We start from the raw sequence: 25,844 nt of genomic DNA, 5'->3' as shown, positions 1-25,844 counted from the left end.
TCCTGGACTAGGACTGGCTCCTCCAGAATAATACGGTTACCACAACTTGCAGCAGCAACAGATATATCCTGCCCCTCTCAGTTGGACCCAGATGTTGTGGGAAATGTGCTCCCAGGCTCCCATTTCTTTTTTTGCAGAGCTTTTGTCATGCATGATACTTATTTAATATATATTTTATTGCAGCTCTTCACATTCCTCTTCAGATTATTAAGTGGAACAAAAATATACGAAGCAGTGACACTGAAAGACCACTTGAGAAAAAGCAGTTTTAAAACTGTAATAGTTTTTGTGGTTATGCTGGTCATGGAAGTGATTCAGAAAAGTTCTGCCTCCATGGAAGATGCCAGATCCATATCTAGCTCAGAGCTGTGGATTTTGCTGCAGTGCCAGGCACATGAAATGGAGACACCACAATGAAGAAAGTGACTAGGCCAAAATCTTTTGGGCATCAGGGCCTTCTCTTCTTTCTCCAGCAGTTCAGACTGACCTCAACCAAAGACAGCGAAGGCAGCTCAGGAAATGGAGGACCGTCTCAACCATTCTCCTACTCTTGAGTAAAATCCCAAACGTGTGCTTCACTCCCAAAACCACTGCTACCATGGGGAACATCTACCTTCAGGACTAACTTCTTTAGCTCCAGTGGGGATAGTCATGTGGAAAGCCAGATTTATGGCACGGACATTAACTGCAGGCAAGGGAACCAGCTGGTCATGTACTGGCCTCAAGTAGATGCCCAGTCTATACAGGACGGTATCAGAAGCTTCCCTCTCACGTGTCACACAGTGAGATGCAGAGAATGTATTTCTTCCCCCCTAGCTGGAAGGAGGAAAACTCTGTTGGCTCCACACATGCACCTCACATGAACACGTGTGGCAGTGTATCTGCAGCTGCTGCCAGCAGGACACCCAACCTGCACCCCACGAGGCAGACTGCACACTTCTGTCCCCCCACCTTGCTACTCCCTGGTGGCACAGGGAGGACCCCATGAGAAAAAACCCAGCCAGGAGATGTTCCACACCAGTTAGCAAAGGATATGGCAACAGCTAAACCTGCTCACTCTCCATCCTCAGCTCAAAACTGCCCATGCCAGGAGCTTAAGACAGGCTTTGCATTGGTGTGACTACTTCCTGTTTCACCATAGAGCAGAAGGAAGACTTACACCAGATGGTTTCTACTTTTAAGAGTTACTGTCACACATCAACTTTCCTGCTCAGCTCCATTAGTGGTAACAAAATAGTATCACACATTGACCACTTCTCCTGCCCAGTGTATTGGCAGCCTGGGAATCTGCAATGCCTACCTTAACTTCCACATGTGCCATCAGGACTGCAAAGTTGGTGAGGTGGTTGCAGGAGCACGTGGTGTGTGTCTTGTTAGTTGTCAGGAGGCGACAGCCCTGGGTGGACCAATACCCTGTCATTGTACGCTTTGTGTAGCTCCAGAATGAACAGTTCGGGTTAAAATTTTCTTCTGACTGCTGCAAGGAAGAAATTAATAAATGCAGTAACAATGATAGGCTCTCAGAGATTTCTAAATGCACTATTGAGGCTCTTTGTAACTCTCACCCTTTAATTTTAGATAAATAATCAGCAGTGGTTTATATGTCAAGTATTACTTGCCAATACCAGAGAAAGTTAGATTGTTGCTGCACTCTTTGCTAATGCAAACTTGGTTCTTTGGTCTTGATTAATTTCAGACATTGACTAAATCCAGCTCTTCAAAACCAGACTACTTCATTTGCATTGCAGGGCAGAGAAATTAATTTCTTTAAGCAATCAACTTTTGCAATGACTGAGCTTGGCTAACGGGAGGACTAGCTGTCCTCTTTCACTGCAATTCCACTTTCCTCTAACATCCCCTGCCACCATGTAAAATAATATTATGGTCTATTCTAATTTATTGGTAGTTTTTAATTACAGAATGATGAGTGTCAGCAACTGAGCAATGAGCATCAGCTCAAAGGAGACACTTTCTTTACTTCTAATAATGCAATGTAAAAGAGACCTTCTCCATAAATAACACAAAGTGCAAAGGAACAAAAGTATAATTCAAAAACTAATCAAGGACTACTGGGGGCCTCACAGCAGCCAACTTTTGCATCATTTCATTTCAGAAACCAAAAAGAATGAGAGAAGTGCTTTTTGAATGCACACACCTTAATGTGCTTGACAGTAAACACCACAGGATCAGCCAGGTAAACCTTATTGCTGAACTCTTTATTTATTGCTGCCGTGATGACAGGGGAGTTGACAATCACAGAGTGATTGGTTGACATTGCTTCTGTTCCCAACTTCATGCTGGCATTCTCCGTGGAGAGATAGGTGCCCAGGTTGTTGTACAGCACAAAAGCCACCCTGATCTCACCTAGAAGAGAGGTAAGAGGTTAGATAGTCAGGCTGAATCACTGTGGTGGCTTTTGGTTTTTTTAAACTTCTAATCTCTTCTCTTAATCAACTTCAAAACTTCTCTGAGAAAATATGAAAGGACCAAGATGTGGCATATGAAAAACCACCTCCTGCCAATCCCAGTGAGCACCAAGAGATGCAACAAGCAGTCCATGGATAAGAAGGGCAGAGCTGCTTCTTCCAAAAGAAACTTTTATAAGCAAATGGATGAACAGAAGACAGACGGGGAAGGTGGGCTTATTTTTGGCATCAGTAGGTGTAACTGGCTTCAGAAAAAAGAGGCCAGGTGGTCCATTTCCCACCTGACACCACTTTATTCTCCTGGATATACTTGGGAAACATGTTTTGAGCTGGCCTGTTGCACAGATGCAGTATAAAACTATAATTTAGTCTGTTAATAAATTAAGACTATCTCAGAAAAGTGTACGGACAAATCTGTGAGAAGAAATGAAAATCTTTCCAACACAATTCCAATCTCACATGACAGTTAAAACAAAATTGCAGAAATTTCATTTAAAAATACATTTATTTTCTTAATTTGCCAACCAGATAACCAGAAAAACACCATTAGGGAGCCTGCAGAAAACTGAGTCTATCAGACAACTGTTTTTAACTGAAACCATCCAGTTTGCCTTCTGTTTTGCACATTATTTCACAGCCTATAAATAAGAATGGAATGCGATTAGTTTGCCTTTATATATATTAGTTGTGGAGAGGTATGTTTTTGTTTCTATAGGAACCACCACAGCATCTGTGGAAGGTGAGGTACTGATGACTCCAAAGGCTCCTCCCAACCTAAATCCTTTTATGATAATTTTATTTGTAGCTCTTTGGTGACCTCCGGGCATGTGTCAAGCTGGTGAAAATTGATGGGGTTTTGCTTTGGACAGAACTCCAGGGATACTGTGTTTAGAAATACAGAACTTCCCTTTTATTGCTGCCAACAGACTTTCTCTATCCTTACAAATCTCCAAAGCTTGATAGCAGAGTAAAAGTCCTGCCCTGCTGGAGTTTTGCTACACATGTTGTGTTTCAAACTGTCTCTAAAAGAAATACTTCTCCTCAAATCCTACATGCAAAAGTATCAAGTGCTGTCAAGCAAGCCAATGGCAAAACTTTCTTTCTGAATCACCAGACCAAACTTTCCTCTCAATAGTGTCTAAAACTTTCGGAAATTTTAACACATCTGCTCTGTTTGTAACGCTGCCCTACCACTCCATGTTCTTTATCTTTTATGCAGAGGAGGGTGAGGCACAGGTTGTCCAGAGAAGCTGTGGATGTCCCTGGAAGTGTTCAAGGCCATGTTGGATGGGCCTTGAGCAACTTAATCTAGTGGAAAGTGTCCCTGCCCATGGCAAGAGGGTTGGAACCAGATGATCTTAAAAGTCCCTTCCAACCCAAGCCATTCTATGATTCTGTGTTTTGCCTGCAGTGACCGAAGCCTGTATATGACTGTTGTCCCCTGCAAACAGATTAAATTTTAAAGGAACCCAGAAATAGGAGCATGTTGGGCCCAGTAGAAGCCTATGAGTTTGAAGTTGGTCTACGGTGAGGCTGTAGAGATCAACAAATGTGCCTGCTCAAACTCCTGATCTGGAAATAAACGGCTTGGCAGGTTGAAGACCATTTACATATAACATCATCTAAAATTTATGCTGTATCAGGAGGTTCATAAGATACAGAAAGGCACTAAAGATTTAGACTCATAACAGTTAATCAACCTTTTCTGCCATGTTGGCTCATTATTAGTATTTGCTACTATTGTTTCTTCCCTCTACTTTTTCAGAGATTTGTACGGTGCCCTGCTGTGAAGCTGTTTACCCAAATGAGCCTCTTATCCCATCTGAAGCCTCCTACTGCAGACAACAGCAGTTAAAAGCACTTCTCTGGTTTCAGCACTGTGCCCCAGAAGCCCCATAATTTAAGGATCTGATGCATTTTTACCATCACAAAATACTTTTGAAGGCTGTGAATCATTTAGCAATATAATACATTCCCAGTCAGGCAACACAGCTTGCAGTCAAGGGAACGAGCAAAGGACGCTACCCGTTAATTTAAATATTAACATAGCAATTAATGGTTTACTTATAATGGTTAAACACAAAACAATGCCTAAGACATGACTGCCTCATGAGGCTGGCGTGGCCTGAGGTGCCAGACCTACCATTTCGACCATTTTGCTTCAAGGTATTTGCTGACAGCTGAATGGCACTCCCATGGCCCATATTCTGGGGAAACTTCAGATCTTCCAGATTCCCATCTGTGCTTAGTCTCGCAACTTCCAGCTCTGTTTGCAAGAGAGACAGACACGAAGAAAAAAATCTCTGCTGAAATGATCTTCATCAGGGTATTTCAAAGCTACAAAATGGTGCTCCAGACCAGCTGAGAGCAGGGGAATCAACTTACAGTTCTGCATGCTAGAATGTGTTTGGGCTCCTATTTCTTTTTAATCTTTGCCCTGAAGAAGTTTTAAATTTAATTAAAAAAAAAAAAAATAAGAGTGCAAATAAATTCTACTCTCTGTGGAAGACAAAAGACAACCGGTTCTTGTAAACAAGAACCTCAGGATATTAAGGACAACGGTTAAAATGAAAATCTGAGAATACTAGTTCTTTGCCACTGGCAATTGGTACTTTCTGTAAATGCTATCAGTGCTCAGGATCTGTATTCATAGAAATAGAAAGAAGAGTTGTTCTCATTTTACATATGCACAGTGGGAGTGCTGGTGCTTTCCATCATGCTTGTTTTTTAATTAAAATCAACAATCAGCTGAATAAAGACACAAATTTGTATGAAATGAAACACAATTGCCTTACGATGAACAATCCCCCTGTGAAGCAGTGCTCTCATTGCTCTAGCCCAGATTATACCCTCAAAGCCAGGAGTAATAAAGGCAGGTCAGGTGCTCATTTTCCATGGGATTTCAAGGGTAAAGAGCTGCCTTATTCCTTTAGGCTCTTTTGCAAAGACTTTGAAGTCCTTCAGACAAAGGCCCAAGACATATCTAACAAATCGCTCTCCAATTAATCTAGGGACCAAGGCCAAAGCTGGGCTTCACTCTTCCACTGGCTGCTCTGGGTATTGATGGGATTTGTCCCTTACGGATGTTGTCAGTGTTCTCCCGGACAATGTCTGTCTTCAGCAGGTTGTCAGCCAGCACAAAGGCACTGTCCTCCACTGTGTCGAGCAACTTGGTGGCCGCGCGCTGCTGCTCGCTTGCATTCAGGTCCCTCCACGCGTTCAGAGCCTGAGGCTGCAGGAGGTTGTTCACTGTCTCCACCATGGCCTGCAAGGCAGAGGGGCAGAGTGAGAAAAGGCTCCAGCAAGCCTAAAGCACCTCTCACGTGCTTAGTCCCATCCTCCACACACATCAGTGTACAGGGTGATGACAGCATCTCCTTCCCCCACCCATTAGGGCAGCCTGCAATGGAGCAGGCCAACTTCTACACCATCAGATGGGACAGGGAGGAAATACTGGTTTTATTATAAATGCAGGCTGGGAATAGTGCTTTCCTGCTTCCACAATCATCAGCTCTGGGCTTGGAAAAAGAAGGAATTAGGGCAGGTGGGGAAGGAGGGGCAGGAGGACGATGAGGATTAAGGAAACATGCTGGAAAATATATTTCAAAACCCATTGTGACACAGGTTTCTGCTACCTGCAGCACCAGAACTCAAGAGTAGGGCTGGGGCACTCAGGGAAGGTATGTAGTATTTGCAAAAGCCACGCTCCCTAAAACATTTCCCTCCACATAACCTCTGGCAGGCAGCCATGAAGACACAGAGATAGCTGAGTTATACCACTTCATCCAGAGCAGCAGCAGGTGCCCGTAGAGATTTAGATAAGACAGTACATTTCAAATCACTGCATTCAGGAAGGAGCCAGCCCTGCGGAAACAGCTTCAGTCCCTCCTACAGTGCACCTTCTGCCCTGGGCTGCCACGCACAAAGAGCTCTCCCATGGATAACTTCCCACAGGTTAATCTGGATGCACACACAGGATCACATGGAACTGTACTGGTCTCATGACTGCAAAATTACTGCAGTAGAATCTACCCAAACTGAAGGCTTTTCTCAGCCTAAACCTTCAGCTTTGTTACTAACCAGAGCTGACTCAAACACTTTTCAGCTAACATTTTTTAATGAGACCAGCTGTACCAGTTGATAGAACTGATTGTGCAGAGAAAAAGAATAAAAAAACCCCTACTTTGATCATGCTTTCTTCAGCTGGTTAGGGTCTAGTCACCAGGCAGGCCTACCCCACAGAGAAACACCTCCACTGCCAGCTAATGCTGACTGCAGAAACCAACCCCCCCCTTCAAGATGAAACTGCTTTTCATAATAATTTTCTGTGTGCTGAGCACATAGGCATCAAACCCACTCCTCTGTTCTGCAAGCTGATGACAGTCCCATGGGACTTCAACATTTTCCAAGCCTAAAGTGTGCCCCATGGGCTCACTTTCACGGGAATACTTCAGCATTTACTCTTGATACCGTTGCTAAACCCATGCGTGGAAAGAAGCTATGGCATAGCCCATTCTCCAGCAGAGCCCTCAGGAGTGTTGCAATAGCAACACGTGGCACAGAGAGCGTGGAGCATCCTGACTCACTCACCAGTCACGGTCAGGTGAAAATGAGCAATGGGAGGATATGATCACATCAATCTAGAATTTATTGCTATATCCACGTGACCTTAACAAACATTTCAATTACAGCAAGGTTCGAGGAGAAGCAAAGGCAGCTAGAACTGCCACTGCTGGTGCTTTTAATCCCAGCAAACCTTCGTTGAGTTTGGAAGGTTTCTCACACCATCATGTATCCTGTTGGGAGACTGCACCACAGCTGGGCTCCTCTGCCAGCACAAAGCTCCTACCTTCACAGTTACATTTATTCATGGTCAATTAACTCATTTGTTCTTATGCCAAACCTCTCCTGTACCATAAACAGATCTTCCCTTCCCTTGGCATCTACTACCCTGTTTCCTTGACTAATAGATAACTTTTCTCCTGAGCCTCATAAACTGGTTTCCCTAATTATGGAGTAACCCATGCTTCAACCACTGAAATGGCTGAAAACTTGTACCCTAGTACTACTGCAATCATCTTTTTGCTGTCAAGCTTTTACAATCCAGAACTAGAATCCCTCACTCATTTGGTCTTAAGTGGAACTTGATAACCATAAATCAATTTTCTTAACTGATTGTTAAACTATAATTTTCCTAAAAACTATCTTAGCACATTCACTATGTACATACTACAAGCTGGTTGAAATTAATAGTCAAGAAGAAACACTAAAAATCCATAGCATTTAAATCTGGGGTTTTTTCTGTGTTTTAGAATAGGGAAGCCTGATCTCTGCAGCTCTTCATAAAATTCTGTAGTATACTTTGGTAGCTTATCTCTTCACAAGCAAAAAATAGGTGGTATTCTTTTCCAGTGACCAAAAAGCTTTATTTTTTTGTGGTGCATCTTCTACACAACGTAGTGTTTTCTTGTAAAGACCTTTTATGCATGGAAAGCAGAAAATGAGGATTTTTCTCCCCTTTCAATGTTACCCCATAGTTTGCCTTACTTCCATTTAGCTCAGCTCCTACCAGTGTCTTAAATTCCCTGCTAACACAACATCCTGCATACTTTTGTCAATATCCGAATGGTGGAAAACATCTTTGCAGCAGATCCAGCTCCTGGCTCTGGACAGAAAGGTAATGTCTATTCATCAAAATACGAAACAGATGCTGAAATATTTGTGTCACAGTGAAACATCTGCTGCAAAGACTTTCCCCCAGAAAAAATATTTTATCTAATGCATTCTTTCTTTTGTTTTAAACGTACACATATGTGTGCATGCAAGTTTGAGAGAGAACGCCAATTACGCCTAATGTGCCGCTTCCTGCACCATGTGCGCTCCCCACCCAACGCTGAGCATCCATCCTCCTGAAGTGACTAACCTGAAACCAGCCACTTCACATCACTTTGGGCCTGGGGTCAAATGCAAAAGCTCCAGGAAGATTTCCAAGGACTTTGGGTCAGGTCCTTGTCATGCATCTGAACAAAGCTGGTAGACGGTCTTTGCTGGCATTACATCCAAGATTAATTTAGTCCCCAGCTTTTCCCAGAGGGTCATTCCCCTCACCTGTCTCAGTGCATTAATCAAGTGTTCCCCACATTATATTTCTGAGTGCAGCACTTCATTATGGCCGAGTGCTGTGGGCTGAAGCCAAGGAGATGAGGTGCTAATGAAATGTTTGCATTTTGGACAGGAGCTGAGGTAGGTGTTTAAATGAAACAAAACAGCTGTTACAGCAACAGTGCCTTGTGAGACGTAGATGCCAACTGGGAAAAGTTGGGCAGAGGAGTGGGAGTTGTGGGAAAGCAGGCACACATGACAAGGATAGGCCTGTGTCTTTACATTCAAGCTGAGTCTTTGTGATTTACGTGGGTTTGGCACCTGGGCCAATGACTTTGTGGTCTGATGAAGCTCCAGCATAGAAGAAACAGCTGTGCCAACCCCCAGGAAGCCTCTCGGTGACAAGCTGGAAGAGGGTTAGCCCTGAGAGAGAACCTTCAAAATGCAGAAGGCATGGGATAGGTGTGCTTGGGAGCTGATGGCTTGGTAAGTTTTACCTGAGACCCCTGGGGATCCTGATAAAGGTGGGAGCTTTCACAGGGAGATAAGAAAGTTCTGACCTATTTTCATCCCACCACTTCTAGCATACAGCCAGGCAGGGAGCCCCGATACTGTCTAGTTTCTCTCCCCACCAAAAGCAGAAGAAACTACCCCAAGGATTATTCCCATTTTGGTGCCCAAAATCACATGAGATTATACCTATCCATGAAGAATCCAACACCTATTAAAGGATGCTCCATGACCTCACCGAAGACCCTGTCCTTGCTTCCCAAGCTAAGGAACTCCCTCTGCTGTGGTTTTCCTTTGTTCCCCTGCCTGATCCTTCTTCCAAATGCAGCTCAGCTGAGTTTCTTGCAAAATAAAAATGTGGGGCTTGGAGCCCAAACATACCTTAACACCAGGCACAGCAAGGCACCAAACCAATGTTGTGCCTGCTTGGACGTAACGAGTACACATCACAAGCACACAGATGCACCAGGAGAAGGACAAAAGTAATTCAAATTAGATCAAGGGAATTTTCATAAAGCATAGCTTGATTGCTTGTAGGCTAAGATCAAATGAGGGAAGAAGGACGTGGCAGAAGGGAGCCAAGAAGGCAGACCTCCCGTTTTTCTGTCCTGAGATACGTAGCACAGCTTTATGCTCTCTGTGATGTCAGGGTCTCTACACATGCAAAGCCAAACCCTCTAATTACCAGCCTGTAAAGACCAACCATCCCGGGTCACAGAATATTAGACACGGTGGCCCTTTCATGTCCCCAGCAGTGACTACAATTGGACATCGAGAGAAGAGCAAGACCCTGCCAAGCACAAAAGACAAATCCCATGACAGTGATGCCTTTCATTATGTGGTTATGTAGCACCACAGATTGTATGTTCAATGCAAATAAATGTTAATAAATTGCAGAGGGAGGTTTTTCCCAAATAAGGGCATGTGCTCATGGTTTCTTGATTCTATCCTGAGGTTACAAAAAAGAAACGAAATGTAAACCTTCCTTCTTAGACACTTACAAATTGGTATTAAAAGATGCATTGTAAAAAGGAAACTAATTAGGAGCTTTACAGTAATTATACATTACTAAAAGGCCAGTTGTACATATCCCATTGATTTCCTTTGTGATAGCTGCTACATTCCATTAAACTGAATTTTGCTTGTTCATTTATTTTTCTCTTTCCCTCTAGAAATGTTTGGTGAGAGTACCTGGATCTATGGCACACAGTTTAAATCTAGGAGGTTTGAACTCTGTATGCATCCAGTGATACTATATTTTTCTCTCACTGTACCAACATCCAAGACACCACTCTTTGATAAAAACAGATTCTGCAATGTAAAATCTCTCTTTAACTGGGAGTCAACACTGAAAATCACTGGATGTTAGAGACACTCAGCTCACTGCCAAATTTGGCACCAGGCTGCAATGTGCTATGGTGCTTAAGCACAGCAACCCTAAGAAGCAACCCTTACAAGATCAGCAGCTCTCCTAGAGTTAGGACCTCTTTAAACATTTACTGTTCATTTTGGCCTCTTGCTGAGCAGCTGATGGAAGATCAAAAATCTCAACAAACCTACAGCTGGAGAAAATACTGCTTTATGGCAAGTGAATACCAGCAGATCCTACAGGGAATATCGGTTGATTCCTTCTGTTGAGTAATTTTCAAATATGCAGTTTGTCCTTCCTTACAAAGGAGCATCTCCTTAAGAAGAGACTGAACACACTGTACACTTTATTTAGCATGAAGCTTACATCAAGGTCTTACCTCCTATAGCAGCTTTGGGAGAATGAGGACAGTGGCACAGGGCATATTAAAGTACCACTTTTGCAATGACATCTCTAATTAAAACATCTGAATTTTACAACCTCTAAAGCCCCATCTCATACTGCTAACACTTCCTTGATCTCACAGGAATATCTCATGCAGCACACTTTCAAAAATTAGGATATAAGGAGTTACAGCAATGAGGCTTTGCATAGGTAGGCTAAAACCATGGCTGGTGCATGAAGCAAGCAGTGCTTTGGCACCCCTGTGCCAAAGGTGTTTGCCAGCACAGACTCATCCAAAGAGATTTGCTCACCCTTTCTGAGAACAGCAGTGCTCAGTCTGCAATCACACAGGCACAGCCTCAGGCCGTGCTTATGGCCTGAGCTTCTGGTCCTCCCTGAGGTCTCCCCGTATTGCTCCATAACAAATGTGTTGTCGTTATTTGAAAAATGCAGACACATAACTAGCCCACTTTTTATAACAGCTTGAGGTTTTATGGCAAATCAGCAGAGAAAAAATGCACAAAACCCCTTTCAGGTCCATACTTCACAGTGCAAATGAAAAACCCACCAGAGAGCAGATGCACTGAAATGTTGATATGGTACGATGATCACAATGTTATGCTCTTTTTTCCCTTTTTCCGACTGGAAGGCAGTGGTCCTTGAAAAAAGCTTACTTGCCTCTTTGCTCAAGAAAAGCTGGTTTTGCTCTGTAATCCTATTAAACACCCAGTGCTAAAACAAACCCTTTCCTCAAGCTATCAATATTTGCAAGCCTCCAAACTAATTGAGTTAAAGGCACAATCAATGCCATTGATGACAAGTTTTGCTGGCAAGTTCTGCTGGAAGTTGTCTGATTCTTGCCTCTGGCCAGAAAAAGCACCAGTACATTGAAACTCCCATTAACTCTGAATGTACCTGGTACGGTAGAATGGGTCCTTTGGAGGATAGGGCCAGCATGAAAGCATGGATGTGAGTACACAAATGGTTCCAGAAAGGTTATTCCATTGAAAGGGACCAGCTGAGGAAATGACACGTATTTTAGAGTGGCAAATGAACAGCACTCCAATCCCACTACACAGGGGTCATCAATCAAATGATTACATTCATCCACTGTGTGGGACTTCAGGATAGAAAGTGATGCACATGTCATTTCTTCTGCTTCCTAAACAAGGAAAATGTCATTTGGCTACATAACGGCATTAAATGCTACTTCTTAGCTGAGAAGTGCCTTCAAATCTGTCTGACAAGGCTCTTCTCTCTTGGATGATTTTTTTTTTCCTTGCCATTTATTCTTTTAAGTCAAAATCAAAATTTGTCTCTGGTCAAAGCATCAGTAAGCACATTGGAGACAATTTCTTACAGGGAAGCCCAGCCACTGTCTATTGTTTTTTTAAAAAGCCACACAGTCATCACAAAACTGTTGTAGCATTCAATGGAAGGGACAAACATATTTAGACTGAAAGGAGCTCAGCCACAGTGAGTGCTTGAAAACAAATAAATCATTAGACTATCTACTGCTAATCTTTGCTTCTGCCTTCAAAACTAAGCCAGAAGCACTAGCCTACATCTAGTACCAGAGTGGTGATTGGACACAGATGGTATCAGTGTTGGTGAACTGAGACAGAGCCTACTACTCATGGCAAAGGCAAGAAGAGAACTTCCCATGACCATTCAGAGGAATTTCTAAAATTGCTCCACAGATTGAGAGCAAAGGCTCCCAAGAGAGCATGCAACCTTCTCTCCTCAACTATACAGCAAATGTTTATGCTGTGGCCACAGGAACTGTACTGACTCAGAAATGGCCTGAATTCCAGCAGTGCTGAGAACTCACTGTAGTGAGAAGAAAGGCACTGACCTTTATTAAAATTAGGCCATCTACAAAATGCTTAACTATGGAATTAATGGTCTTTTACTAGGTATGCAAGGATTGCAAGCTTGGCCTTGAACTACCAATAATCTCCTAATGGGAGCACGCAAAAAAAAATAGGAGATATGAGAAACAGAACAAGGTTACAAATTACAGGTTATGGTTTTGCTTTACTTACTATACGAGGAAGAATATTTTAAGGTCAGAAGGCATCCGTAGGACTGAAATAAAAGGAATTGATTGGGAAGAAGGAAATAACATAGGATCTATTTCATCTAATGAGATCTTCCCCACAGAATAAGCTGAGAGCTGCATTTATGAATCATCTGTATTTGCTGCCCTACTGTTTGGGATTTTAAACTATACAAGCAACAGCTAGAGTAATTACACTGGGGAAGTGAGCAAGGCTGTAGCAAGAAAGGAAAATGGGCCACACATCAGAAATGCCTCTTTGACAGAATATCCACAGCCTTCAAGGAAACTCCTGGGGAGTCTGTGAGACTCATCCTTTCCACCAATGGTTCAAATCAAAGGGACATCTCCTGCTGCTCCCTATGGCAATTTATATTCCGATTTTTACCAGTGACACCAGATACCAGGACTGACTCAGCCTAAAGCAGAGAGTAAGCACAGAGCAACATAGAAAGCACTAGATATTTTTCTCAGTTTTGCCATGTGAGAACATAGCCATAGGTGTTGCTGAGTTGTAGGTGGATGAACGCGGGGTCACCTTCCTTTTTAGCATTTATGCAAAGAATTTTGGAGTCTGGTCACAAACCCAAGGCTGCTGCTTTGATCCTCCTATCCCCTAACAACGGGCTCACCGCAGCAGAAACATGCAGGGTGAGGATTTCTAGTTTCACTCTTGCTGACACAAATCAAGTGCAGGTTTCTCAAGCTGTGAAGTATATTAAGTTCACAGAGTTTTAACAAAGGACTACCAAACCACAGAACCTCGCTGCAAGTCACACTTCTTTCAGATGTCCTTTTAATTATATTAAATGAAAGTTTTAGGCACTTTGATGCTGATGGGCAAACATCTCGATCCCTTGAAAAAGCAGCTAAAAGTACTCCCTGTAGCTATAGTTAATATACAACATTGTATGCTCACTGCTATCCAATTTATTCCAGCCACTTTAACAATGATACCTCACCTGACAGGCTGTGCAGAATAGCATCAGGAGTCAAGAAATGCACAGATCATCAGAGAACTCTCAGAGTTGTTTGACACACACTGCAGAGCTCTTTGTCATACAGCCAATTAAGTAACCAAACAAGAAACTTGAAAACCTTCATTAATTTGCTTCTTTTTATATAAAGGGAGGTTAGAGTCTTTCTTGTCACAGGCACAAGAAGAACACAAGCAAACACGGCATAATTCAATTTGTGTTCCTTCTCAGAGCTGCAAGTTTCTTTCATTTAGTCTTCATGGAAGTTGGGACCAATCATGCAAGCAAGAGAGAAGTGGGACAAACAGAATTAATCCACTTTAAATAGTACTGGCTAAGTCCCAGATGCACCTTTTATCTGATGAGAACTACTAGGTTAGCACAAAAAAAAAAAAAAAGTCTCTTCTGCTCAGCTCTAAACTTAATGCCTTCAATCCTCTGAGGAAAGCCATTCATTTTTTGCTTAGTGCAGCAATTTAAACAGCCCATGTTTCAAACAAGAAGTGTTCAGAAAACTTCCAGGAGAACCAGAAGGACAACTCTGCAACCACCTGCCACTGTCTGCTACCAGGAGCCTGCCAGCATCTCAGCGCCGGCTTCATGCATGGCTCTGATGCCACCTGCACCCAGAAGCTCTTGTAATTACCAAGGAGCAGGTGGCACCTCCATAATCTTTTCCATTTGCTATCCAGACCAGCCCAGAATTACAAAACAGGGCAAGCCGATTTACAGGGCAGCTCAGAGGATGACAGGAACCAAGAGCAGCAAGCTCCATTAGACAAGGAAGTTGCTGCAAAAGCAACTCTCTGCTGCCTCCTTCCATCCTTTCCACAAAGCTGCCATTCACAGTTCTGTTGCATTCACCAGCCTCCAGCTTTAAAGCCATTCATACTGACTTTAAAAAATAAACCAAAAGAATAGGAACTCTGTGAAGTTTTTGTCCTCCGAGATGCTCATCCCAAACACAGCATGCAATTTCACATGGGAAGAGGCCTCTGGTTGGCACCACAGGGAAATTCATTCACCTCCTGCTGCGCCAGAGCTCCAGCCCACAAATCCAAGTGAAGCAAGCAGGTGAGCTCAGATTTTGCAATCAGATGCATGTACATGCCAGCATGGGTGTGGTATGAAGCTTTAATAAAACCTGGTTTTCCAGCTACTAAATCAGCAAAATTCTCTAATTTTTTCCCCATGTTTAAGTTTTCTGGTTTAATACAACCTCACTTACTATATTATTTGAGTACTTAGCCTTTTTTTTTCTTTCACTACCCCATCTCCCATTCCTAGAGGACAGGAGAATTGCATCCATGGCATTTTAAACCAGGGGGCTGAGAAATACCGAGCACATGACACTTGCTGAGGAGCACGGAAGAAATCCGTGACACCAAACCCAATTTCACAACCCCCAAAAGACAAGTGATTTCTGTTTTCTACAATTCCAGTGCTACAGTTTAAGGAGAAAATCTTCTGGAAAAGGAACAAACATAATTTCTGAAAAAACATTACAGAAAATTCATACCAGCTTACATCACAGACCAGTCACCAAACTAAGCTATGCTAATCAAATGCGTCACCCATTGTGACTCATTCTCCCACATGATGACTTTTCCATTCCTTTCCCAAAGCAGAGTGCAAGAACTTCAGAAAAGTGGGCATAGGAGATGTAAACCTCTGCTCTCCAAAAGGCCACCACCCTCTTTGCTAACAGAGCACCTTGCTGAGGCCACTCTGACACCTTGTATTTCCACCTTGGTCAGCTCAGTCTCAGCTATTAATCAGTATCACAAATTAAAACCCATGTAGCAGTTTCTTGAATATCACCATGACTAAAAAATCTTCCAGCAACTGTCCAGTCATTATATTAATATGTATTCATCATGCCACCTGCCGGATTGGTTCTTGTTGGATTTTTGAGACAAAAAAAGATCATTTACCACATTTGAAACTGAAAAAGCAGCATTTGTAACCTCTATCTCGAGTAAATAAAATCTCTGAGCTTTTAACTCAACAAAACTGTGAAAATGAACAAGTTAAATCCATATTTTTTTTAAAGGTACCCAAAGAGATGAGGTGATAATCTGATAATGCATTCCCAGTCTTACGCTTGCGCAACTTGCAAAATTTCTCCATCCATTTTATTTATATTCATTTATTTTGTATATTTATTTATAGTCATTTATTTTGGGCTTAAGAGGACTTTATACACCAATCACTACAGGGCCTCTGTCATGGTTACTTAAATTTGTAAGCCCAAAGAAAATAGTAAGACTGATTTTAGCAATTATTATCTTCTCAGGTCACTCTCCTCCTTCCACAAAACCACCTTTCCTCAACAGAACTTTAGATATTTACAATTCCTGGACACTTCTTGCATGAACTTTGTACCGCACTTTCCTTTGTCTAGGGAACACAGAATTGAAGGTACACTTTCAGCCCAGGGAATTCAGCCAGGGATGCTCTTCACAATAATGGGATCAGCACAAGGAGATCAGGCCAGCAAAGTTGAATACTCTATTTCTCTGCCATCAATGCCATATGTCCCAGTGACTTCCCATGTTCCACTGACTTTACAAAGCCCAGGGTGTCACCACTTTAGTTGAAAAACCTCTGCTAAATTCCCTCAGCCAGCCCAGACATTTCACTGCCTGGTAAAGGACGAGTAGCCTGTACCAGGACTATCTGCAGTCACATCTAATTGCTATTACAGACAACCTCTCCCTCACTAGATTTTGTGATGACTTTAGCCACACAGTTTTCCAAATGGAAGCATACTGTATGAAAATACGTCAAGATACATTACCTTACCTCCATATAGTACAAAGCAGAGCTGGAAAGGTTCAATTAGGTCATCTAATTCATTCTTCAAGCCCTCTTTTACAAGACTGTCCTCTTCAATATATGTACCAGATTTGCCCATACCCATACTTAGCAGCTCAAGCAATGAGCTTTCATCAGTTTTCGTCTACTAAAGAAGTAGGTGCATGATTAATGTTTAAACACACAAGCAACCTTTCCAAGTGAAAGGAAAGGAGTCCTTGAAATTGAGGGTAAGCTGAAGTTTTGCAGAGTATTCAGGCTCTATTCTGTCAAGGCCAAGCTTTCTGTAAGGTATATTAAACTCACCAATCGCTACTGTTTTACAAAAGACAGAAGAGCAGGAGTGCGCATTGACTCTGTGGAGAATGCCTGTGCAGCCAGGGGAAAGGACAACTATGGATCAGGTAGCACCCAATGTCCCCAACAAGACTGTGCAGCCCATAGTCAAAGCAGTCTCATCATGTTTCCAGTGGTAGCAGTACACAAGGTAGGCTAGCTTGGGAGTAAGCACCACATTGCAAACTTTCCTAAATTCCTTCCAGCGCCTGCTAGTTGCTTTCTTCGGGATCCTAGACAAGGGAGGTGTAACTCTGTAACTCATCTTTATCCATTAATGTATATGAAAGGAAAAAGGTGACTTTCTCTCACGACATTTTCCAAAAGGAAGACAAACAGCCTGCCAGCACAGAGGGGTACTGTTTTATTTCTAACGTCCTAGAAGTCTGGACCATCTAATCCCATTTGCTAAATGAAACATGCTCACAAAATAAAGTCAGTACCAACTGTAGGAAGCTGAATTTTGCAGGAAAATGCAGGTACAGACAGCCCCCTCCAGAAACACAGAGTTCATTTATGCATGTTACACATACACATATAAATAATGATCAACCACCCATAAGAACAATATCAACATTCACAAGCAAAAGACAGAGACTAGAAGGTAAAACATTCACATTTCTTAAAGCAGCACTAACTCACCCATAGTATACAAACAGGTTTATACAAAAACCACTGGAGCAAATGCTATAAGGCAAGGTGACAGGATTAATAAGATAACCTGAGGTCCCATTTGTGAAAAGCCCACAAGCAGGTCCTTCCAAAATACTGGGGCTTGACTTTGTTCACATCAAACACAACGTAAGCCTGTTGGTTACAGGCCAGACCTGGGTGAACTTCACGGGGTGTTATGTTCATTACCCTATACATTTTTTGCAGCACTCTCCTCCTTCCTACATCCCTCTGTGAGACACTCTGCATTTCATTACGATCCTACCTCCTCCCTCAGCCGAGTGGTGCCATTTTGAATTGTTTCTGAATTTGAAAGTGTAAAAGGGGAAGAAGGAACACTAAGGAAATGAAGGTGGCAGTAGCATGAATGACATGCTGTAAGCAAAGTCCAGCTGGTCTGGAGATACCTCTGTGAGCAGCAGTTTTGCATTCTTTACTTGCACATCTCTATACTGTCCTGCTCATTCAGATGGCCAGATAAATCTTGTCAGATCTTTCTTGTGTTTTTTTCCACTTTCTGTGGAAAAAAAATTCAGAGATTTTGTCCCAAATTTTTTCAAGTCTGAAGGAAATGGGGCACGTGGGGTGAGGTAAAAAAAGACATTATTATCCTGTAACCTTAACCTTAGAACTTGCTGCCACAAAGGTGGTAATAATCAGATTATTCACAGAGACAAGACCCACTTCACAGTCATTCAGTCAAACAACTGGACACGTGTATTAAAAACACAAGAAATACCTGGACATAGGCCCTGCAAGAGCGCTCCCTTTTCTGAAGCTGAGTCCATAAAGAAAGCAGATTAAAGACGGAATAGAAAAAACAAGTTAGTGACAGAACAAGGGAAAAAAATTGAAGAAAATGCCTGCGAAAAAACCACCTCATTTCTCTCTTAAACAGCTCCTGAAAAACCAACCACACTAAAGGAGTGAGTGTGAGTTAGGCAGCAGTGGAAAACTGGAAGGACTGGCTCCAGAAATGTGGGTTAGTCCTTTTTCAGTGAAGTGAAGCACAGACTGGCAACTTTGCAAGAGCAGCTGTTAGATGGTAGAAGACACTGGAGTCTAGTAGAGATACTCAAGAGATGATGTTTTCCTTACAGCTTGGAGACCACACATGACATTTCCACATCAAACAAGGCTGAAAAGGATAAGGCTGATGGTTATTTGCATAAAAGGAGAGTGGGCTCTGCAGCAGACAGTGATGATGCCACAGTGAAATATAACCAAGCTTCAGATGTGCAGGACCAACCCCAGGGAGCAAGATGTGTGCAGGACTGCATCCTGATGCAGTCTGGAACTGTATGGACCCATCCTGGCAGACCTGGGGCTTGGCAGGCAGTCTGCAGCAGTGAGCTGGAATTGGTGAGCTCTGCATCACTGCAAGGAAAGCTCACAAAACCAGGCTGCTCAGAGCCACTGGCTTGGCTGGGTTTGTTTTTACTGATGTGCCTGGTTGGAAATTGCACATCAACAGAGATTCAGGGCAACTTGTGCTCTCAACACACAGCAGTGCAATCCCATTAGTACAGCTGAGAGCCAAATTTGTCCTTGAGAGTTTTGAGGCTCTGAAATAAACAAAATACACCCAGGTATCATGCAATGCCTAATTTCAATTTCTAATTTGTCAATTTGTAACAGTAGAAATCTTCCTCTGGGTAAATCTGGCCAGTATGAAGACTTTACAGAAATAAATGAGATCAAAGAAAGCCTTGCTGAAAATTATAGACCTATCCACTTGGGGGTCTTCCCAGTCTAAAATGGAACAATTATTACCTTAATTAAGCCTGATCCAGTGGAAAGCATAAAGCTTTTAGTGACAGAAAAGTGGCTCCTGAACGATGATGGCTTTTAAAAATTCTGATTATGCCAGTTTATTTCAATTCATTGTACATCAGCTTGTTAAAAAAATCCCACCAGTACAAAACAGCACAGGTGATTACTTTCAGATCCCCAGCACATTTCCTTTAATGATTAAAAGAATATTTAATGGCTAGTGCTTATTTTATTTCTTCTTTCTGACTAAACAGCACTAAACAAAACTCTTTGCAAATTACTTTTTTCCTTTTTTTTTTTTTTTTTTGAAATACTCTTGATCAGCGAAGGGGAAAATGGAGCAGTAACTCTGCTGCCTTTTGTTTGCCCAATACTACTTCCAAGTTGAATTCATGCATTCTTAAATGAACACAGAGCAGTTGCTCTTCTAAAGAATTAAGTGGGGAATGAGAGTAAGTAAATTACTGAGCCTGTCATTTGGATCACTGACTCGCATCGCTGTTTTGCAGGACTTCACATGGTCCAGAATTTTAATGTGGAATGCAATTGATTTGTATGAGTTGCTTGTGCAAAGCTGATGGCAGGGGGAAGAAACCTGCAATGGGGACCCTGGGAGTGACAGCTGAGCTGAGGAGCTCTGCCTTGTCCAGTCTTCCCCTCCCCTCAGTAACTCATACCTGCCCTCATGATACAACCCCATTTCATGTAATTGAAACAAATATCATAGGGTGAGATTAAAAAAAAAAGATGGAAAATATGTGCTTGCAAAGCTGAATTGACAAAATGTTGGGTGTGGCTGGGACACATTCAGAAGAGCAAGCAGAACTACAACCATGAAACCTGTTAGTAGGTGACATTAATTGCTGGTTTTACCTGATATTGTCAGACATCACCATCATTTCAACAAAGAACCATGGTATGATTATAACAAATAATGTTATGCTGATGTATCAGTTAATATAATTATCACCTACATTGTTATAAAATGGCTGGAAGCAGCACTAATTAAAAGCATCAGGATAACCCAATTCACAGCACATGCAAAGCACATGAGATGCAGGAGTTCAGCTCCCATGCGACTGAAATCTCAAACGATCCTGAAGCCCTTTGCATCTAAAACAGCATCAGTCTACAGTAATAACTTACAAGAAAAAAGACCATGTTACTTCTCTGAAAAGCATTTCCTTTCATAAAACACCAAAGAAATGTCAGGTTTAGGATCATTTATTCCCCATATAATCTCGGGACCAAGTTCTGTTCATGGTCACATGAATGCCAGAATTGTCAGAGCCTGATATGCAGCTGGGAACAAAATTCTGTGTCTTATTTTAACTGGGTGGCCAATATAACCATGTGCTCATAGTCACAGGGTCCAGCAGCTCTTTGTCTTTATAATCAGGCCCACACAACTCACCGTCAGAATCCTATTTAAGTCTTATCCCATGTGTTTACATGAGATTCAGTGATGAAGAGGGCCTTTCACTAAGGAAACCTTCAGCTTTAAATGTATTCTTACAGGGTCCACAGCTCATATTTTCTCCCACAACTGGTAACTCCTAGCACCTTTAGTGCTATGTAGCAATTCCACTTACTTCTGGAAATGACAAAAGGACTAATAATTCTTCTTAAACCGTGGGCACAGAAACCACACTGCTGTAATGGAGTTAAGGTGCTTCTGGGCTAAGTGAGGCGCTGTCACTAGAAAGACCCTCTAATACTAAAGCAGCCTGAAAGCTTGAGTGCAAATATCACGGTATCTCCGGTGTAAATGAATGTTTCTGTCTGCCACTGTTTATCCTCATACACAGAGATGTCCATTTGACCTTCCCACGAGCCTCCTGCCCCATCCCGAGCCCCACTGCTCTCACCTTATTCAGGCTGCGCGCAGCGCTGTCCTTCCCGCCGGGAGTCAGGTTCCGGAGCTGCACGTCCAGCAGGTTGACGAGCTGGACCATGGCGGACACGGAGTACGCGATGTCCCCGGCGTACAAGTGGCTCCTGGTGTGCTCCGCCAGCTCCCGCGCGATGTTGGCGGCCATCTCCCCCGACTTCATCTGCAGGTGACAAAGCAGAGGGAAAGGTTGTCCCCAGCTCTCAGTGACGTGTCACTCCAGTGCCTTCCAACCCCACAGTATTAGGCAGGTCAGCTCCCCTCAAGAAGAAGAAGAAGAAGAAAACAGATGAGGGAGAAGAGAAGGAAGGAGGAATAGAAGCCTTTCCCAAGAAGTCAACTACAACAAGAGTCTTCATGGTTTGATCATGAATAGTTTTCTGACTATGGTTTTTTGAGTCAAGCATGCTGGCTTCAACAATTTCTTCTCACTGGGCACTGTTCTCCATGGGATTTCCATGCTAAGGAGGGCTTTAATTAGCTTGTCCCATTGGTTTACTATGCCACTTGAAAAAAACAAACCATGTAAGTAGCCTCTCCTGTCAAGAAAATGCAGTTTCTGATTCCAGAAGCTTATGTGATAATGAAGAGATGATTTTTGTCACAACTGCACAAAAGAGTTCCTTGTAAAAGGAACAAAACCAGATGACATAACCCAGAAAAAGCAGAGCAAAAAGTTCACAATTTCCATGTTATTGATTTAATAATCAGGTGCTAATTTATCACTTAGCCTATGCACACAAGAGATGTGCTCCTTGCCACGCTAGCAACCCATCATGAGGCTGGTGACACTCAGTGCATGTAAAAGCATCCTAACTCTAGAGCAAAAGGCTCAAGAATAAGGCCACTGGAAGGAAAAAGCCAGTAGGTTGTTTGGCTGAATCTTCTGCTAAAAGACTTGTATCATCTAGTTGAGTCACAAATGCAGGGAAATTCACTGTGTAATTATTTGGGCAACTCTCACTTTTTCCCTGTGGCTTTTCCCCCTTTCTTGCTCTCTTTTGCTCTCCCTATCTGGTACTCCCTTTTGTCTTCTGTGCCATGGGGATTTGAGACAGGGCAGCTGGTCCCATTTCCTTTTCATGAGCAGCCCACTACAAAAATACCCCTGCAGGTTGCTGGTCTTTTATTCATTATCTACCAGTCTGTGATCTGGATTGCATATCCATGTGGAATATGCCTGGGACAAGGAGAAATTATAAAGGATCACACATAAATGAAGGTCCCACTTTTCTGTCAGGCTCAATGGCAAACTCTGCTGGGTTCCTCATATGAATTTTCAATTGTCTTATCTACCAACAGCTAGAAATCAGATATTTTTCGTTCCCTCACTTTCTGGTGCTTATTATAAAAGCAAGATTCTAGGGAAAGATTATAAGCTGAGCTTCTACCTCTCTGTAAATCAATTAGCTGAGTTATAAATGAATAACTTACTTCCATCAATTTGACAGCAAAAGCCGATCTGATTTAATGAAATCTAACTCAAGATGTTCATATGCTCATCTTCAGAGAATTAAAGCATATGACGATATAGAGAAGATAAATAAAAGAGATAATGTGTTGTTCTTCCCATTAGAGCGATGATAAGATATATTCAAAAATTGAATTATTTCTTTCTTGTTACACAGAAGACTAATGCCATAGAAACCAGATCCTACTCTTACAGCTGCCTGCTCTCCTAAGCAGCCAAAGAAGCCACACATCAGCACAGAGGCTGAATTTTGACCTCTGCTGTTGGCTCTCAGAACCTTAAGGAACAACTACATCAAATCCCTCAATATAAAGAAATCAATTTCAACATTTTCCTGCAGTTCATTGCTGGAGCTTAGCATGTATCATGACACATTGTGTTTGTGTAAGCTCTGCAGAAAACTGCACAAATTCAAGATTTTTTTTTACAGATACATCAGGAAAAAAACCCAAAACCCCTGCTACCCACTATGTGATGCTCACATTTTCCCTTGGACCACACACCTATGCAAACTGGCACACTCAGAGAAAATTGCTCAGCTGCTACAAAGGCAAACACAAGAGTTTTCTTTCCCTGCAGGCTGCTGTTGTTCCTATCTGTCTGCAAAAGTGATGCAGGCTGGTCACTAATTAACCCTTTTCCTTTTCTCTTGGTCTGACCCTAAAAACTGCAAATCTGAAGAATTACAGTGTGATCAAACAAACAACACAAAAAATAGGCAGCAATGGAAGAAATGCCTGATAAAAAGGCAGACTAAAGCTCAAAGTCTGTGAACTCCTGGGACACAGAAGTATTTACCCAAAGTTATCTCACACGCCCAGGTTTCCAGAAAACACAGATGTGCCATTCCTCTGGGAAAATGTTTTTGGCTGACAGCTAATGAAGCACTAGCATTGTCAGTGCTAGTAATCCTAGCACTGACAATTCCACACCTATACATGGTCACACAGAATGTGCAGCTACAAGTCACTAGAGCAGTGCTGAAACACTCTTTCCACTCTGGCCGTGTGCATGAGAGGGGTGTCCAAAATGATGGCTGTGTGACACGGTAATGCTCATTTCCTTGATTCTTTTGAGCTTTTTCCACTGAAACTGAAGTGTTTCCTATGCAGTGCTGTGAAACCCAACTGTTATGAATCCCAAATGCTGGCTGAATACTCCAGGGCTAAGATATATATCTGGGCTCTTATAACAACAGGACGGAACCCTTTTTTTTTGGCTAATTCTACATAATGCTCAGCAAAGCTTACTGCTACCCAGGAGGATGCATTACTAACTTACTTCCTTTCTATGAAGCACTCCTCTGCATCTTTCTCTTCATTACTGTTGCATGGAAGATGAGCTCTTTGTGTTATTTCTTCCAAAACATGTAATACTCTTTAACCCAAACACTGACATAGTTACATAGGAATACAGGAACAACCCCTGGAGGTTCTCTATGGCTCAAGCTGATATTGAGAGGCAAGTAGGAAGCAGGGAAAAAATGTGTAAGTAGCTGGTGTTTCTATTGGGAGGCTCAAGAACAATAAAGGGAATTGAAAATAATGTATCTCTCCCTGGTATGAAACTACTTTTTAACATTTTTTACCTTGATTATGAAAAAATTAAATTTAAAAACTAAATAGGATTCTGGGATAAAAGAAAACATTCTGCTCAAACGGAATTTGAAACCAAATTTTTGGTTTCTGGGGTTTTTTGGCCTATATTTTTTTACCTTTTACAAACTGATTAAAACCAGTCTTGGAATGCTAGTTTGAAGGACTTAAAAAATGTTTCTTGCCAACAATGCCAACACACAAAACACAGTTCTATAGGTCTGCCAAAAAAATTGCTCCCCTCTTCCATTTGGGCATAATGGCAGGATTCAGGCCAGATTTACAAATGATCATTGGCACACCTGAAATCCCTTTGTGTAACACTCTGCTAATATTTTCCAAGTTTGTGCCACTATCTTGCACCTTCTTCTGAGTGAAAAGACTGTGAAATAATAGCTGTTGGAGAGGACATATATTCCTGCCTCTTTCATATATGCCAACGAACAGAAACAGGGAGTTTTGTCTGGAAAAGATGAAGAAAGACCCTCCTGCAGCAGCAATCGCTGTTTCAGCCCTGCCTTTCTCTGAGGAAACCAACTGCAGAAGAGGACAGTAGAATAAAAATGAGAGAAATCACAAAAAATAAGTATTTAAGGAGAAAAATTCAGAATAAAGAAGAAATATGCTGAGAAGGGAGCAAATGAGCTAAAACACCAGCAGTCATAAAGGCAAATATATTTTCCTGCAGCCTCCTGAAGAAGCTAACTGATATTAAAAAAAAAAGATGGCATGAAAGACTGAACTAGGATTTTTAAAAACAGTAACATACAGATAGACTGGTCAGCTGGAAAGACCATGGAGTTGATGCTGTTCTCTGGAGGAACAAACATCTGACAGGTTTCACCAGGCACCATTAGCTGCTGCAGTTGGGTAGCAAGGTCATAAGAGGGGCTGTGGGCTAGCTTCTGACACTGCAAAGCCTTCATGGCATTTTTCCTTCCCTAGCAGAAATTCCAATATACATGTGTGCATTCACAGAAAAGAGTCAGAGCATATCTATGATTCTTTGGGGTTTTGGTTGTTTTTTTCAAATCACAGAATCATTTAGGTTGGAAAATACCTCTAAGATTACCAAGTACAACCTGTGACTAAACACCAAAATGTCAGCTAGACCTTGGCACTGAGTGCCACATCTAGCCTTTCCTTAAACACCTCCAGAAACAGCGACTCCACCACCTCCCTGGGCAGCCCAATACAGTGCCCAATCACTCCTTCGATGAAGAAATGCCTCCTGATCTAAAATCCTAAACCTCTCCTGGCACATCTTAGGATTGCATCCTCTTGCATCAGCTTTTACCAGCTGCCTGGGAGAAGAGACAATGCTCTCCATAGAGTACAGCAGATATAGAGAACACTGAAAAAGTGGCTTTGAAACTAGGGTATTCAAACAATTTAAACTGCATTTAATGACCCTTTAATAAGCCACCCTCTGTGGCATCTACTCCAAAACAGAGGTTTTCAG

The 25,844-nt window shown here is 42.2% G+C and overlaps 1 protein-coding gene across 23 annotated transcripts in view; it reads right to left on the bottom strand.

Moving 5' to 3' along the window:
* Positions 1 to 25,844, bottom strand: part of ADGRL3 (adhesion G protein-coupled receptor L3) — a 492,473-nt gene that overhangs the window by 70,164 nt on the left and 396,465 nt on the right. For 22 of the 23 annotated variants that reach the window (XM_069012991.1, XM_069012990.1, XM_069012994.1 and 19 more), the window contains 5 exons: positions 21,294 to 21,479; positions 5,508 to 5,691; positions 4,570 to 4,692; positions 2,156 to 2,364; positions 1,301 to 1,477 (listed from right to left, as the gene is read on the bottom strand). In XM_069012991.1, the coding sequence (XP_068869092.1) occupies positions 1,301 to 1,477; positions 2,156 to 2,364; positions 4,570 to 4,692; positions 5,508 to 5,691; positions 21,294 to 21,479 (879 nt within the window). The remainder of the gene's footprint in view (positions 1 to 1,300; positions 1,478 to 2,155; positions 2,365 to 4,569; positions 4,693 to 5,507; positions 5,692 to 21,293; positions 21,480 to 25,844) is intronic. The other variant, XM_069013008.1, reaches the window with a different exon arrangement.

Source organism: Aphelocoma coerulescens, chromosome 4 (assembly GCF_041296385.1).
Source record: "Aphelocoma coerulescens isolate FSJ_1873_10779 chromosome 4, UR_Acoe_1.0, whole genome shotgun sequence".
In the NCBI taxonomy this organism is placed as follows: Eukaryota; Metazoa; Chordata; class Aves; order Passeriformes; family Corvidae; genus Aphelocoma; species Aphelocoma coerulescens.
This window is presented reverse-complemented; position numbering and strand designations above follow the sequence as displayed.